Genomic DNA, 16,060 nt, shown 5'->3' with positions numbered 1-16,060 from the left:
ATCTCTCATTGTTATGTGGTGATGAATGTATAGTGGTTTTTAATGTTGTGAAACTCTAACTCCCAGACCAATGTATTCATTTAATCTTTTTTTTAAGCATTGGATACTGAATCCTGTTTATGGACATACCTAGAATAGTGCAGACAACCATTGTGCAGACTCCACCATAGTCTGTTCTGTGTAGATCTATGAACAGGGCAAATAAACTAGGATTCAGGACATATTTCCCTGGGCAATTAAAGTTAGTCTGTTGTACAGTGACAGGCTTTATTCCCTCTAGTTGCCTCAGTTTCTATGTTAAATTATTGTACCTCAGAACTGCACCTTCCCTGAGCAAAAAGAAACTTGTGCTGTTGAATAATATGGATTTTAACCAATAGATTCATCGTGCTGAGGACTACAGGTTGGATTTAAAGAAGATATATAAAACAGTGAAAGATGTATTTATCCACTTTGCGTTGCTACCTTGACCATGTATACATATTGTAATAACTGAACTTTTCTTCCAGAATAATACGCAGAATTATTTCTTTTATACGTCTTTAAAAAGATAAACTAATTATAGCTGAACAGTTTATTTAGCAAATGTAGTACTTTACTACCTGGTATAAGGTAGTATCCAAATTACACTAGTTACCAGATTTACCCCAGTGTAACAAATCTGAGTCTAGCCCTTTTGTAGTATCAGTTAACTACTTTTAATAGCAAAAATGAACTAAATACTGTCTTGTCAGTTGTAGGGGATGGAAGTGAGGAGGAAAGACACAGTGTCTCCTGGAACATTTAGAAAAAATGTTATTTGCATGAAATTAAGTTATAGAATTATTCAAACTAGTAAAAATATTAGAGATTAGGCCTGCACTACAACTGCTGAATCTATATCTAAAATTATTGCATGGGTATGCAGATCTGGGCTGATGGGTATGGCTCAGTTACAACTCTTTAGGTATCTATTGAATAGAAATCTAATTTTATTTCTTAAGGAACTTGATCTATTTTACTTAGAAGTTACATTGATATATTGTACCAAATATGCCCCTACTGCAGCAGTTCATTTTGACTGGAAATAATCTAGAGAAAGGGGTAAACAGTGAGATGGCAAAATCTGGAGATGATGCAAAATTACTCAAGATAGTTAAGTCCAAAGAAGGCTGCGAAGAGTTACAAGGGATCTCACGAAAGAGGGTGACCAGGCAACAAAATGGCAGATAAAATTCAGTGTTGATAACTGCAGAGTAATATATATTGGAAAACATGCCAACTTTCCATACAAAATGATAGGATCGAAATTAGATGTAACAACTCGAGAGAGATCTTGGAGTAGTGTATAGTTTTCTGAAAATATCTGCTCAATGTGCAGCAGTAGTCAAAAAAGCTAACAATGTTAGGAACCATTAGGAAAGGGATAGATAAGCAAGTAAATATTATAATACCACTATATAAATCTATGGTATGCCCACACCTTGAATACCGTGTGAGTTCTGGTCACCTCATCTCAGAAAAGATACGTTAGAATTGAAAAAAGTATAGAGAAGGTTTTAAAAAAAAATTAAAGGTTTCGAACAGCTTCCATAGGAAGAGAGATTAAAAAGACTCGGACTTTTAAGCTCGGAAAAGAGACGACTAAGAGGGGAATATGATCGATGTCTATAAATTTGTGAACGGTGTGGAGAAAGTGAATAGGGAAGTGTTGCTATTTACTTTTTCACATAATACAAGAACCAGGGGATCACCCAATGCAATTAATAAACAAAAGGAAATATTTCTTCACACTACCTGTGGAACTTATTGCCAGGGGATGTTGTGAATGCCAAAACTATAACTGTGTTTAAAAAAGAACTAGGTTCATGGAGTTTAGGTCCATCAATGGCTATTAGCCAAGATGGTCAGGGAGGCAACTCCATGTTCTAGGTGTCCCTAACCTCTGATTGCCAGGAGCTGGGAGTGGATGACAGGGGTCAGATCACTTATGATTGCCTGTTCTGTTCATTCTCCCGAAGCATCTGGCATCGGCAATTGTCAGAAGACAGAATACTGGGCTAGATGGACAATTGGTCTGATTTGGTATGGCCGTTCTTATGTTCTTTGTTAGGGGGCTTATTCCTTCACCTGCTTACTTCCCTGGTCCTTCTTTCATGGAACACAGAGCAACAATACCCGAAGTCCGAAGGTGCAAACAATTAAGTGTTTATTGGGGTGAACTTCCAGCAAGCAATGATTCCAATTTCCTTCCTTAGTGTCACCCGTCCTAGCTCTGACACCACAGAATCTTGCCTGTGTCTGTTCCCATTCCCCCCTTAGCAAAAATAATTCCAGATTTCCCTACCCCCATTCCCTGTTCCCATTTCCCCTCCTACTTCCTGATTGAGTGCAGACTATATAGTAAAACTTGAGTTCTGCTTAGCTATACCTTAGCTATACCAATCATTTTACTGAAATTTAGCTAACCAATCCTAACATATTGTAACATGATTAGGTTCAACAAGGACAAGTACAGAGTCCTGCACTTGGGATGGAAGAATCCCATGCACTGCTACAGACTAGAGACCGAATGGCTAGGCAGCAGTTCTGCAGAAAAGGACCTAGGGGTTACAGTGGACGAGAAGCTGGATATGAGTCAACAGTATGCCCTTGTTGCCAAGAAGGCTAACAGCATTTTGGGCTGTATAAGTAGGGGCATTGCCAGCAGATTGAGGGCCCGTGATCATTCCCCTCTATTCGACATTGGTGAGGCCTCATCTGGAGTACTGTGTCCAGTTTTGAGCCCCCCACTATAAGCAGTATGTGGAAAATTTGGAAAGAGTCCAGCGGAGTGCAACAAAAATGATTAGGGGCCTGGAGCACATGACTTACGAAGAGAGGCTGAGGGAACTGGAATTGTTTAGTCTGCAGAAGAGAAGAATGGGGGGGAGGGATTTGATAGCTCTTTTCAACTACTTGAAAGGGGGTTCCAAAGAGGATGGATCTAGACTATTCAGTGGTAGCAGATGACCGAATAAGGAGTAATGGTCTCAAATCGTGGTCGGGAATGTCTTGGTCGGATATTAGGAAAAACTTTTTCACTAGGAGGGTGGTGAAACATTGGAATGGGTTACCTAGGGAGGTGGTGGAACCTCCTTCCTTAGAGGTTTTTAAGGTCAGGCTTGACAAAGGCCTGGCTGGGATGATTTAGTTACGGATTGGTCCTCCTTTGAGCAGGGGGTTAGATGAGATGACCTTTTGAGGTCCCTTCCAGCCCTGATATTCTATGATTCTCTTTAACCAATTACTGTATATACTCGTTCATAAGCCGAATTTTTTTAGTAAAAAAGGGAAACACTAGAGAAGGGGGTTGGCTTATGAACAGGGTATAGAGAGCAAAGAATCCTGTGGCACCTTATAGACTAACAGACGTTTTGGAGCATGAGCTTTCGTGGGTGAATACCCACTTCCTCAGATGCATGTAATCTGAGGAAGTGGGTATTCACCCACGAAAGCTCATGCTCCAAAACGTCTGTTAGTCTATAAGGTGCCACAGGATTCTTTGCTGCTTTTACAGATCCAGACTAACACGGCTACCCTCTGATACAGGGTATAGAGAGGGAGAGATGGGACACAGACCCTCCCCTCAACAGAAGGAGCAAGGAGAGGCAGCAGAGACAGAAGGGAAGAGGCAGGGCTAGAGTCTCTCTGCCTCAGGCCATGCTGCTCTCCCCTGAGCCTCCGAAGCAGCTGCAGCTCCGGGGCTGGCAGGCTGCAGCTGTGCCGGGTGGCCCAGCCTGCCGGAGCAGGCTGCAGCTGCGCCTCCGGAGCAGCTCCAGCCAGACAAGAGACATCCTCCCCTGGCTCTCCCCAGATAAGGTGGGAAGGGATGGGATGGGGAAAGTTGGGGGGGGGTCCCCAGGCTAGGGGTGGGGTCATGTGAGGAGTGGTCACACGGGTTACTCCCCTGACCTCCTGTTTCCCCCCACACACACACAAATTTCCCCACCAGTTGCTATCCCAGCCCGTCAGGGTAAGAAGCTGGTACGCTGGGATACTTTTGTTTACTTAGGTTTACCTCCGTGCCTTTGGATGCTCGAAGTAAACAAACCATCTTGGCCTGCCAGTGGCTTATCCTGATGGCCCAGGAGCCAAAGTTTGCCAACTCCTGAATTATAGGGTCATCTTATGAACAGGTCATAATTTTCCATTTTTACTTATCCATCTTGGGGGGGAGGGGTTGGCTTATAAACGAACCGGCTTCTGATCGAGTATATACGGTATGTCCCACCACCTTCATTGGTTAATACCCAACAAAATTAATTATACAGCAGACAGAAACAATCACAGAACCAGACAATGACCATGCAAATAAACCATAGCAAAGTGGGGTCCATAAAGATAAAACATACAGAAATGAGGGTTTCACAACCACAGCTATTGAGGAGTGATTTCTTGCCAGACAGGATGCTATCAAACTAAATTTTCTTTAAATCTTCTAGGCTCTTCCCTTTCTCTGGAGGTGATAGGCTTTATTAGGACAGGATTGTATTCCTAACAGCCCAATAGCACCTTATTTCAATGTGACTAGTTTGGAATGTAAGGATGTGACCATACACTTTCCAGCTTATGGCTGCCTCTGCTGTTTAGCTAAAGATCTTAGCCTAAAAACATGGCCTTAGACTGTAATAGTGAGAAAAGGCCTATAAACAGGCAGACTGTGATTTTGATTCTTGTTTTGTACCTCTATAACTAACTTAAGTGATAAAACATATACCTAAATTCTTAAAGTGTAGGCCTTTACAGACAGGCCTGAATATCTATAGCCTAAGATTCTTATTGACTGCAATGTGTATGAATGCTCTACACAGAATGTACACATTAATCCTATAACACTGAGGATAGGGAGCCAATATATGCCACTGCAGGAAAGAGGTTATTGAACTACAAATGGACCAGAAAACATGCTTTCACGTGCCATTTCTTATGTTCCTAGTACTAAAATAAAAGGTTCTAGTGCCAATATCCTCAACAAATTTGGAAAAATTGGAACTGATAGTTATAGAAACCATTTAATTTGATTGCACAAATTATGCAACTTTTTCTTGTAAAGATATTATTTTTGCTTTGAGGAATCTGAAACATGAGCAAACTGATCTAACATTTGTCCTACTTTTATGTCTTGTTAGCGTTCTATCAGTTTCCGTAGTGACAGTCGCCCTGATCTGTTCACCCCACGACCGTGGTCTCGAAATGTACCCCCTGCTAGCACAAAACGAAGGGACAGCAAGCTGTGGAGTGAGACCTTTGATGTTTGTGTCAATCAGATGCTTACATCCAAAGAAATCAAGCGTCAAGAGGTACTATTATTTCGATGCTTCTAAACTTTTGACAGTTTTGTCTAAAGCAGTGGTTCTCAGACTCTTTACTAAGGCAATTCACCAAGTGCATTTTGTCTCTTTGCAACCCTACATTACATATATGCATCCTCTGTTCCAGCATCACAATTCTAATCCCATCCTGGCCTGGTGTGTAGGGAAGGCCCGGAGGTGGAGGAGTTGGAGAACGAGCACAGTCCACACTTGCCTGCAGTGGCGGCTCCTCTCCTGCAGGGCTGGGCTCAGCTCCCCATTTTGGGAGTTGCGAATTGGCACATGAGATTGCAATGCCATTCAGGTTTGGTCTGGCTGCCCTCTCATCATGATAGAGTACTGTGGAGTACTGCGACTCTGAGTCCCCCAGCCCAGTAGGATCTGAGCTGCCACTGCGGTGCAGGGTGGCCTCACTCTCCAAAACCCCTCCCTCTGGGAGCTCCCCTGTATGTTTGTTTTTCACCAGGAAAATCTGTCCCTGGATTTGACAACCCATCTAGAACCTTTCTGTGACCTGCTGGTGGTTTGGGACCCATCATTTGGGAAACACTGGTCTAAAACGTGGAATTTAGGGATGATAGTAAATTAGTAAACATTAGCTCAGCATTTGAAATTTCTATTGAGTTCAGTGGAACAGGATTCCACCTGTGGTCTTTATAATGAAACCATACTCTGGTTTTTTGTTTTTTTTAAAAGAAGTTGTTTCAATAATTCCTGTATATTAACATTGATATTTGAAATTAAAATTGCTTGTGTGGGTGTGCATGTTTTGGGTGGTGGTGGTTGTTTTATCTATACTACCATAGTACCCACAGACCGCAATGAGAATAATGTACACGCTGGGTACTGCATGCACTCAGGAAAGCACAATCTTTATCCCAGGGAGCTTTCAGTAGAAGAAGTTTTATTATACAAATAATGTTACTCAATTGACCAAGGATCTGCATTGGTCTCTGCTGAGTGCAGATCCTGGCACGGGGTCCTCAACTGTAGAAAGTCCACTGGTGTAATGCACCCACAGCCTCCATTGGTAGCCTTGCAGCCAGAGAGCAGCAACCCCAAAGTGGGCATGGCAGTCTGGAGATGGAAGTGTTTCCAGGACACCCAGAGAAAATGCTGATTCAAGGATGTCATTCTACACAGTCTCTGCTGGCTGTTCTCTTATAGCACCCTTCCCAGAAATGAACACTGGCCTCTAGTTAACAGTGTAGGTGTACATTTCTGCTCTTCTCTCAGGGTCAGGAAGGTAATTGTCATGTGTCAGACTGGTTAAACCAGAGCATCAGAGGTTCAGGAGAATCTAAACTTTTTGCGGGCGAGAAGGTCCAATTATAGGTTTCTACTAGGTGCCCTCTGCAAACATTTACAAATGAGACACTGTCTGAAGGGTCCTTGAAGAAATAACCTTTACAGTGCTGATTTGCCCATTGTGGTTCAATGCAAAAATTATTTTAAAACTCTGGAACCTCCAGAATTCATAGAACCAGAGGGTTAGAGGGGACCATAAGGGTCATCTAATCTATCCTGCTGCCATGATGCAGGACTTGTTGCGCCTAAACCATCCAAGGCTATCCAACTGCTTTGTGAAAACCTCCAGTGAAGGAGTTTCCGTGACTTCCCTAGGCAGTTTGTTCCATTGTCCTACTATTCTTACAGTTAGGAAGTTTTGCTTGAGATTTAATCTAAATCTGATATGCTGTAGTTTGAACCCATTGCCTCTTGTCCTGCCCTCTGTGGCAAAAGAGAGAAAATTTTCTCCATCGTTATGGCAGCCTTTCAAGTATTTGAATACCTCTATCTATGCCAAGTTCCTGCAGCCTTTGCTCATATGGCTTCCATTCCATCCCTTTGATTATCTTTATCACTTGCTTCTGGATTCTTTCCAGTTTCTCTACATCCTGTCTATATAATGGTGATCAAAATTGGACACCATACTGCAGCTGAGGCCTGACTACCACCAAGTAGAGTGGTACTATCACCTCCCATGACTTGCATGCTATGCCTCTGTTAATGCAAACCAAAATTGCATTTGCTTTTTTTGTCCATAGCCCAGTTCTCCAATTTATTAAGAGCCCTTTGAATTTTTACTCTATCCTCCAAAGTGTTTGCAACTGTGTTCCGCCCCTCTCCTCCACCCCCCCACTCTGTTTCATCTGCAGATTTGATCAGTATGCTCTCTCTTTCTACAGCCAGGTCATTAATAAAGATGTTAAATAACACCGGACCAAAAACAGATCCCTGTGGAACTCCTTTCACTCTGACATCGTTCTATTAATAGTTACTCTTTGTTTGAGGTTGCTTAACCAATTATGTATCCACTTAATGGTAGTTCTACCCAGCCCACATTTCTCCAGATTATTTATGAGACTGTCATGTGGGACTGTCAAAAGCCTTGCTAAAGTCCAGACATATTGTATCCACTGCATTCCCCCTATGCACCAAACCAGTTACCTTGTCAAAGAAGGAAATCAAGTTTGATTTGATTTATTTTTAGTAAATCCATGCTGGCTGCTAGTGATCACCCTTTCATCCTCAAGGTATTTGCAAATTGAATGTTTTATACATTGCTCTGATAGCTGCCCAGGTACTGAGGTCAGGCTGACTGGTCTATAGTTCCCTAGCTCCTCCTTTCCCCTTCCCTCCCCCTCTTAAAAGATCGGGACACCTTTCTCCAGTGTTCTGGGACTTCTCATGTCATTCAGGAACTTGCAAATACTATTCCCAATGGTTCTGAAATTTCTTCTGCTAATTCCTTTAGCGCCCTGGTGTGAATAGCATCAGGGCCCGCTTACTTGAATTTCTTCAAATTAGTCAGAAAAATCTCTAACATCCTTTACTTATCCTGATCTGCATCCCTTCCCTTTATAGTCTATGATAACTTTGCTAGTGGTCTGGTTGCATGTTGTTTTTTGCATGAAGACTGAAGTAAAGTAGGCATTGAACAGATCTGTCTTCTTATCTTCCATTACCAACTCACCTTCTCCATTGAGCAGTGGAGCCACACCATCTCTGTTTGTTTTTTGTTTTTCTTTTCTTTTTTTTGTCTGACCTATTTGGATACTATCATTAGTAAGAGATTGTACTGGAAGTGTGCATAATATTAAATTGCTATTTATTTCTAATAATAAAATGCAAAACTCACTTTATAAGAAGTGGCTAGTATGAGGAGAGAGTCCCACAGCGCTCTGTTTCCTTCAAGGAAAACATGGTATGCCAAATTAAAAATATTTTTAATACCACTTATACATTTAAAGCAACCCCAACATTTGTACCATTAGACAGTCTGGAACCTTTTGCCAATTAATGTTTTTTTAAAAACCCAAACACAAAACTCTCTCATAATTACTGTATAAACACCAATTATTTTACATCAAAATATCATATCAATTATTTTTGGTAACTAAACTAAACATATAAAATGGCCTTCTGGATTGGAAATATGTCAAACCAAAAACTGTACTTCTGTAATTTTTTCAGACAAATGTTTCATGAGAAGTCTTGCAAGAACAAGCCTTCAAAAGTAATGCTTAGCAAATAGGTGATTTTATAGATTAAATCTACATTTATTTTTTCAACTAGATTTAGCAAGAAAATGTAGCTGTGCACTAATACAGTTGTTCAGAATATAACAGTAACTTTTAAAGTTGAGTACAATTTAAATAAGAAATTTATTGTGTCCTTTTTTTACAGGCTATCTTTGAACTTTCCCAGGGAGAAGAAGACTTGATAGAAGACTTGAAGTTAGCAAAAAAGGTATTTATATACATACATGATTCAAAAACTGTTTTTTTGGGGAGGTGTTGCCTTTTTAAAACATACATACCTTTTTTTTTTTTATATAGTAGATTTAATAATGGCAGCTGCCATCTAGTTAAGGTTGGAAAAAAATCCTCCCATAACTCTAAAGTGGCTGATGGTATTTTATTCAAATTTTCACAAGCACACCTTGTGTTAGATACCAATTAGAAAAAACTCAGTCCAAAAGTTGAATGTTTCAGAATGTTAAGAGTGTAAAAAACAGGGATTGTAGTAATTTTAAGCGCTCTCTCTATAATTTCTTAGACACCACATATATGCTAAAGTTTGCTTGTTTTTGCAGGCTTATCATGATCCTATGCTTAAACTCTCCATAATGACAGAGCAAGAATTAAACCAGATTTTTGGAACACTGGATTCTCTAATCCCTCTACATGAAGGTATAATTCCGTTCAATGAATTATTATAATTCTACACTAATTTATACTTAGCATGCTCAGCAAGTAAATTTTTCTTTATTTTATTTTGATCAGATCTTCTTAGGCGGCTTCAGGAGGTCAGGAAACCTGATGGATCTACTGAGCATGTTGGTCATATCCTTGTGGCCTGGGTAAGGCAGATTTTCTAATCAAATTTGAAGTTAATTTGTAACTGTTTCATTGGTTTGTATCTTTTAGCAGACCATTTATCTTTTATATTGAGTATCTCTTCAAAAGAATTTCAATTTTTAAAGAGACAGTTGGCTAATAAGAATTGCAATACAATCAGATTAGGAGCATTTCCCCTAAATTTTCTGATTTTGTCATTTTAAAATTTAGAAAAGGATGTGTGTTCAAAGCTCTAGTTGTTTTAGTGATAAGTAGTGTTAAAAGCACTTTAAGTTGAAATCATGTGCCAGCCACCTGAGGATCTGACATGACCCCATGTTTATATGGAAAGATACAGAACCTTCCTTTTGTGAGGATTTAGATGGACAGTTTATTTTATGGTTAGAGGTAATTTGAATTTAGAAGATTTTATGTATATTCATATATAAATGTAAAGCTTTTTAGTTGAGGTACCACTCAAGTGCCAAAGGTACTTAGGCACCTAAGTCTCAGTTTTAGGCTGACTGTGATCCACAAAATCCCCACTGGCATGCTACCTCAGTCATTTTCTAAACTCAGTGCCGCAATTTTCAGGGTAATAGTTCTCTAGATACCTAAATTCTTGCCTCTGGGAATGCTCACTGCCGCTGATGCCTATCTCCCACCTAATCCCCAATGTAATACACAAATAGGTGCTCTTCTTCCTATCTTTCCCCAGTCTCCCCTGTGGAACCCAATCTGGCATGAACTCGGAGGCTGCCAACTAGATTGTATGCAATCAAAAAGGGGGAGGGTGCCACCCATGTATTCACCTGGATTGTTGAAGACGCAAGTTCAATTCTCTCCTCTGCCTGGAGGTGGGGTGGGAGGGGAAGAGGATTTGAACAGGGATCTCCTACCTCTCAATGGTGTGCTCTAACCACTGAGCTATGGGATATTCTGATGTGGGGCTCCCTCATTCTCTCCACTTGAAGCTGTTCCACTCCTTATAAATACATAGTCACTGGGCCAGAGAGAGAGAGAGTGACTCTAATCCAGGGGTTAGGGCAACCACCTAGGTTGTGGGAGATCCAGGATCCAGTCCCCCTGCTCCAATGACTTTCTTTATATATTGTGAAATAGCTTCAGTATGATAAATGAGGGAGCTCCACATGTGAATGTCCCTTAGTTTGGTGGTTAGGGTACCTATTCTTCCCCATTCATTTTATAGGAAGCCTGGGTGCCTAACTCAGGCTTTGTGGATTGCAGTGTTGTTCCTCTGTGGATCCATGCCTAAACTCCCTAATCATGTGGTACCTTATTGAGCTTCTCAGCTCTCTGTAACTGGGGGATCCAGCTCAGCAGACTCTGAAGGTCTTTTGTGCTTTCCTTAGTGCAGACTTCAAAGCTGAATTAGTTCCTCTGGTTATCAGATCCCTGATTATTCAAAGGTTTTAGGTGCTTCCCTCCCCTCCCTACGCCCCCAAAAAGACTTTATGTAACTGAGACTGTATTATACAAGGCTGGAACCAACAAGTACCAAAATCATAAAATAGCTTTTGTTCTCAACGATATTTTGTTTAGGCCAAAGAGCTTTGGAAAAGCTTGTGGTAAACATTTGAGGCTTTTGGACACTTATCCAAACCAGAGTACTAAATCTTTTGAAGCGTTACCATCAATAGGTGATGTACAGTAATTCAAAAATAGTCTGTAAATGTTCCTGCTATCTTTTGATTGTCTTGTTTTTTCTTCACTTGGGTACCCTGTCTGTTTATCTTAAAATTATGGATAAAATTTTCCTGAGTACCTAAGTGACTATGCAAATTTTACCGTGTCTAGAGCAAACTAATAATTCTCCATAGAGTATATATCTTCACATCTAACGCACACAATCCATTTTGTTTTTTAAATACATAGCATTAAGGTTTGCTTTTAACTGCAGATGTCTTTACGCTAGTAGGAACTGTGGACCAAGTAGTATAACGTGATTGGATTCTGGTCGTCTTAACAGAACAAAATAAAACATCTTAGAAGCTTTTGAATGGAAATATTAAAAGCCATTCAGCCCATGAAATATTTATACCAAAAAGTGAAAATGCCCCCTTTAAACAGAAACCCTTTGAGATGAAGGCAGAGGTGAAAGTAAGCCGGTAGGTCTAGTACTGTGTACCGGCAACAGCCAGTAGGCTGTGCCGGACCGCACCGGCTTCCACGGCGGGGATTTAAAGGGATCTGGGCTGCCTATGGCTGTGGGCAGCCCAGAGCCCTTTAAATCTCGGCCATGGCTCTGGCGGTTGGGCTGAGGCTGGGATTTAAAGGGCTTGGGGCTCCCCGCAGCGGCAGGAGCTCTGAGCCCTTTACATCCCAGCCCCAGCCTGGCAAAGCTCGGGGTACCCCGTGGCGGCTGGAGCCCTGGGCCCTTTAATTTTCCCCTGAGCCCCGGGGGGTTCCCAGCCACCTCTTCATCTGAGAACCCCTGGTTGATTTTAAAGGCCCTGCGGCACCCAGCCACAGCTGGTGCCCCAGGGCCTTTAAATCTTGAGCCCCACCCATTCTGCTTGAGGCCACGCCCCCCCAGGACTCCAGCAGCACCGGTAAGTCCTGTAAGTTACTTTCACCCCAGGATGAAGGTGACCCTTGTTCTTTTTTACTTCAAATGAATCACTTATTTCCTATCTTGAAAGCCTATAAATGAATGAGTGATTATTTTTCTTCACTGAACCATTTATTTATTTATTTAATGTGGCTGTTTCCCACTGTTTTGTTAAACGAATTTTCAGTTCCATTTTCAATTATTTCCAGCAATTTAACCTGATTTCAAGTGGGTGAGGGGAGACGGACACAACACTTAAAGTGACTTGTTTGAGAGAATGAAACCATTTAAAAATGTTACAGTGGACACAAGTAATTTGGATACATTCAAAATACTTAGCTACTCAATGTGAAAAATAGCAGTTGAATTTTGAGATGCAATATTAATTCATATAGTGAAAAACCAAAATGTTTTTATTCATTAGTTTAGAATGATACATTAGTTCTGGAGTATTGTAGTGAAGTCGCAAATAAATTATAATTGATTACCCTAAATGAGTTAGACTCATGAGTTTGTTACTCACCTGTTTAGGTGTTCAAACATGCAACCAAAAATTGAAGTTTCCAAGACTGGGCACACACACGTTTGGACGTTCCATTATCATGAAATGCACATTGCGTGCATAACTAGCCCAGATAGATATGAGAATCATGCCTCAAAATATAATTTTTACTTTTCTGGTGTTGCATCATTTTGTATAATTTCTGTAATTATAATCCATATTTATACAGGAGAAAGACTAACATTTTCCTGGTTTTCTAAATAATGGACAAAATATTTATTTAAAAAAAAAACACAGACTACCAATTAGTTTGTACACTGGCTTTTGCTTTTTACCTCAAAAGTTTATCTTTGCCTTAAAGAGGTGTATATACAAACTTATCTCTCTCTTGTATACATTTCATTTACTACAGTATTTTGGAGAACTACTCTCGTTAATATTTTCTTGCTCTATAAAATATGCTTTTGTTATATTGTCTTGTAAAAAGTAGCTTTTGCTCGACATTATTTTGAAGTTGCCACCATCATAGTAGGTTCATCTTTAACAAATTGATAGAGCTATTCAGAGTATGCAGAGGGAACAAGAAAACTGATGTAGTGTGAAAGCAGGATTATAGGAGATGTTGGTTACCTTAAAAGCAGCAAAGAATCCTGTGGCACCTTATAGACTAACAGACGTTTTGGAGCATGAGCTTTCGTGGGTGGATACCCACTTCGTCAGATGCATGCATCTGACGAAGTGGGTATCCACCCACGAAAGCTCATGCTCCAAAACGTCTGTTAGTCTATAAGGTGCCACAGGATTCTTTGCTGCTTTTACAGATCCAGACTAACACGGCTACCCCTGTGATAGTTGGTTACCTTGGCGGTTGGGCAGCATGGTAACAAATGTAATGATCTGAGAGGCAAATGGGCAGTGATGTGCTCAGGATTTTAATTAGTTTTTGTGTCCACTACTTACTGCTAATTCTTTTTTTTTGTAATGGAAATATTGGGCATTCACAGGGTTTTGAAAAGGAGGAAGTAGAACCTAAATTAGCAGTGACTCACGGACAATTTTAATTAAAAAATATAAATTACAAATCAGCAAAGTAAGTAAACTAGAATTCTTGAACCAGGATATTCTTTAAGGATTAAGTGTAACATATATTTCGTTTTCTCCTAATGAGAGGTTAGTGATTTACCTGGATCCTGCTTCAGGTCGCTATTCAGCAAGGTTCTTAGAACAAGCATTTCTTGATATACTAATGATCCAGAAAAGGGATTGCGCAGTCAGGTGCCAAAAGCTGCAGATGTTACACATTTTGGTTAGTCAAGTCCACAGACGACTGTATGGAAATTTAGAGGGCACTAACTAAGCCAGATAAACCACAGCCCAGTGGTAGATGAAATTTAAGTGTTGTTAAATGCAAAGTAATGCACATTAGAGGGGGGAAATGAACTACTCCTATACTTGACATGTTTCTAAATTTAACACTGTCAACGTGGGTCAAGGACCTGGGCATTGTTGTGAACAGCTCAGTTAAACATCTTTGCTCAGTGTGCAACTGTGGTCAAAAACTGAACAAAATATATAAGGATACATAAGGAATGGCAAGTAGAATAATATGGAAAATATAATTTAAATATAAATGCAATGATTCACCACCTTGAACAACATGTGCAGTACTGGTCACCCCATTTCAAAAAGGTTACTGCAGAATTAGAGGAGATACAGAGGAAGGCGGTGAGAATTATTAGGAACATGGAAAAACTCGAGTAGATTTTTAAAAAGAGTAATGATAGAATAGAGACTAATAAGGGGGGAACGATAACACATAATAACGAATGATATAAAGGTGGTAGATCGGGAAATTCAATTGTTCCTGTCTCCTAACAAAAGAACAACAAGAGGACATTTAATTAAATTGAAAGCCAGCAAATTCAAAACTGATAAAAATAAGTATTTATTTTTTTCTCACAACTCCTGATCAGACTGTGAAATTAGTGGCATTCTGTGGCAATAAAACCAAGAATTGAGCAACATTCAAAGCAGGATTGGGCATTTATATAGATAATATCAGCATTTAATATAGTTAATTCTGAAAGCTTTTTAAAAGTGATAGAAAACCTAATCCTTTATGCCAATCTCTAATAGAGATTCGGATGAGACCTTCATTGTGATTAGATTCTACCACACCTACCTTCTGTGGGGTATCTTGTATCTTCTTCTGAAGTATCTGGTTGTGGCTGTTATCAGAGAAAAGATACTGGACTTAGATGGACCCCAGGTCTGATCCAATGTGGCAGTTCCTTTCTTCCTATGGAAATGCTGCAGTGTTACAAAAATGTACAAAGCACTACCACCGTTCATTTTTGTTACTCAAATCTTCACAACCTCCAACAGAAGTCCAGGTAGTGTGGGAACTGTTTCAGTAAGTAAAGTCCAGGTCGAGGGGACTACTTGGGAGGACTCAGAGGGAACCCACAACAGGATTGAAAAGCCCAGAGGCTAGGTCATCCATGCAAAAGCATTGAGCCTCCTCACTGTCTCCTGGTTCTCTCTGGCTGACTGGTAGTGTCTCCACAAAAATCAGGCTGTCAGAGCCTCTTCCCTCCAGCTGCTCCTCCAGGAGCCCTTTTCATTGGGGAGACTCCCCAACAGGAACCTGCTGAATTAATACTTAAGAGGTGATGAACAAACGATGGTGAGGACTATGTACAAAAGAATTTGCAAATTAGGAGTTAGAGCAGTATCATGACCAAATCCAAACTCCAAGTACTTAATTTCTGCCTTATCTAATGATTTACAGGAATAACTGTAGAATAATTTATCTTGCTGCAGGGGAAATTTAGTAATCGGGGAAGATATACCTTGTAACTCTTATCTAACTCCTATTATTACTAATGAGCTATGGTTCAACACCAAGGAGAGAGACCTCTAAATTAATTTTAAAATACCTGTAGCACAGAGGGGGTTTTGTACAGCACACTACCCTTTTGCTTTCAGTTTTACATCTTATAGTTTCAAAATACATTTTTCTCTTTCCTCAGTTGCCTTGCCTAAACTCATATGATAGCTACTGCAGTAATCAAGTAGCAGCCAAAGCCTTATTGGACCACAAGAAACAGGATCACAGGGTGCAAGACTTCCTACAGCGCTGCTTAGAGTCTCCTTTCAGCCGCAAACTGGATCTCTGGAATTTCCTTGACATCCCAAGAAGTCGCCTAGTGAAATACCCACTGCTGCTCAGAGAAATTTTGAGGCATACTCCAAATGATCATCCAGATCAACAGCAGCTTGAAGAAGCGGTAAGTTTGTGTTGGTTTGT

The 16,060-nt window shown here is 40.4% G+C and overlaps 1 protein-coding gene across 4 annotated transcripts in view; it reads left to right on the top strand.

Moving 5' to 3' along the window:
* The window catches only part of ARHGEF3 (Rho guanine nucleotide exchange factor 3), a 261,653-nt gene that overhangs the window by 230,639 nt on the left and 14,954 nt on the right, over positions 1–16,060 (top strand). For all 4 annotated transcript variants that reach the window (XM_030568685.1, XM_030568683.1, XM_030568682.1 and 1 more), the window contains 5 exons: positions 5,151–5,321; positions 9,024–9,086; positions 9,433–9,529; positions 9,623–9,699; positions 15,783–16,040. In XM_030568685.1, the coding sequence (XP_030424545.1) occupies positions 5,151–5,321; positions 9,024–9,086; positions 9,433–9,529; positions 9,623–9,699; positions 15,783–16,040 (666 nt within the window). The remainder of the gene's footprint in view (positions 1–5,150; positions 5,322–9,023; positions 9,087–9,432; positions 9,530–9,622; positions 9,700–15,782; positions 16,041–16,060) is intronic.

Source organism: Gopherus evgoodei, chromosome 7 (assembly GCF_007399415.2).
Source record: "Gopherus evgoodei ecotype Sinaloan lineage chromosome 7, rGopEvg1_v1.p, whole genome shotgun sequence".
In the NCBI taxonomy this organism is placed as follows: Eukaryota; Metazoa; Chordata; order Testudines; family Testudinidae; genus Gopherus; species Gopherus evgoodei.
The sequence above is the reverse complement of the archived record's forward strand: the minus strand, read 5'-3'. Positions and strand labels throughout refer to the sequence as shown.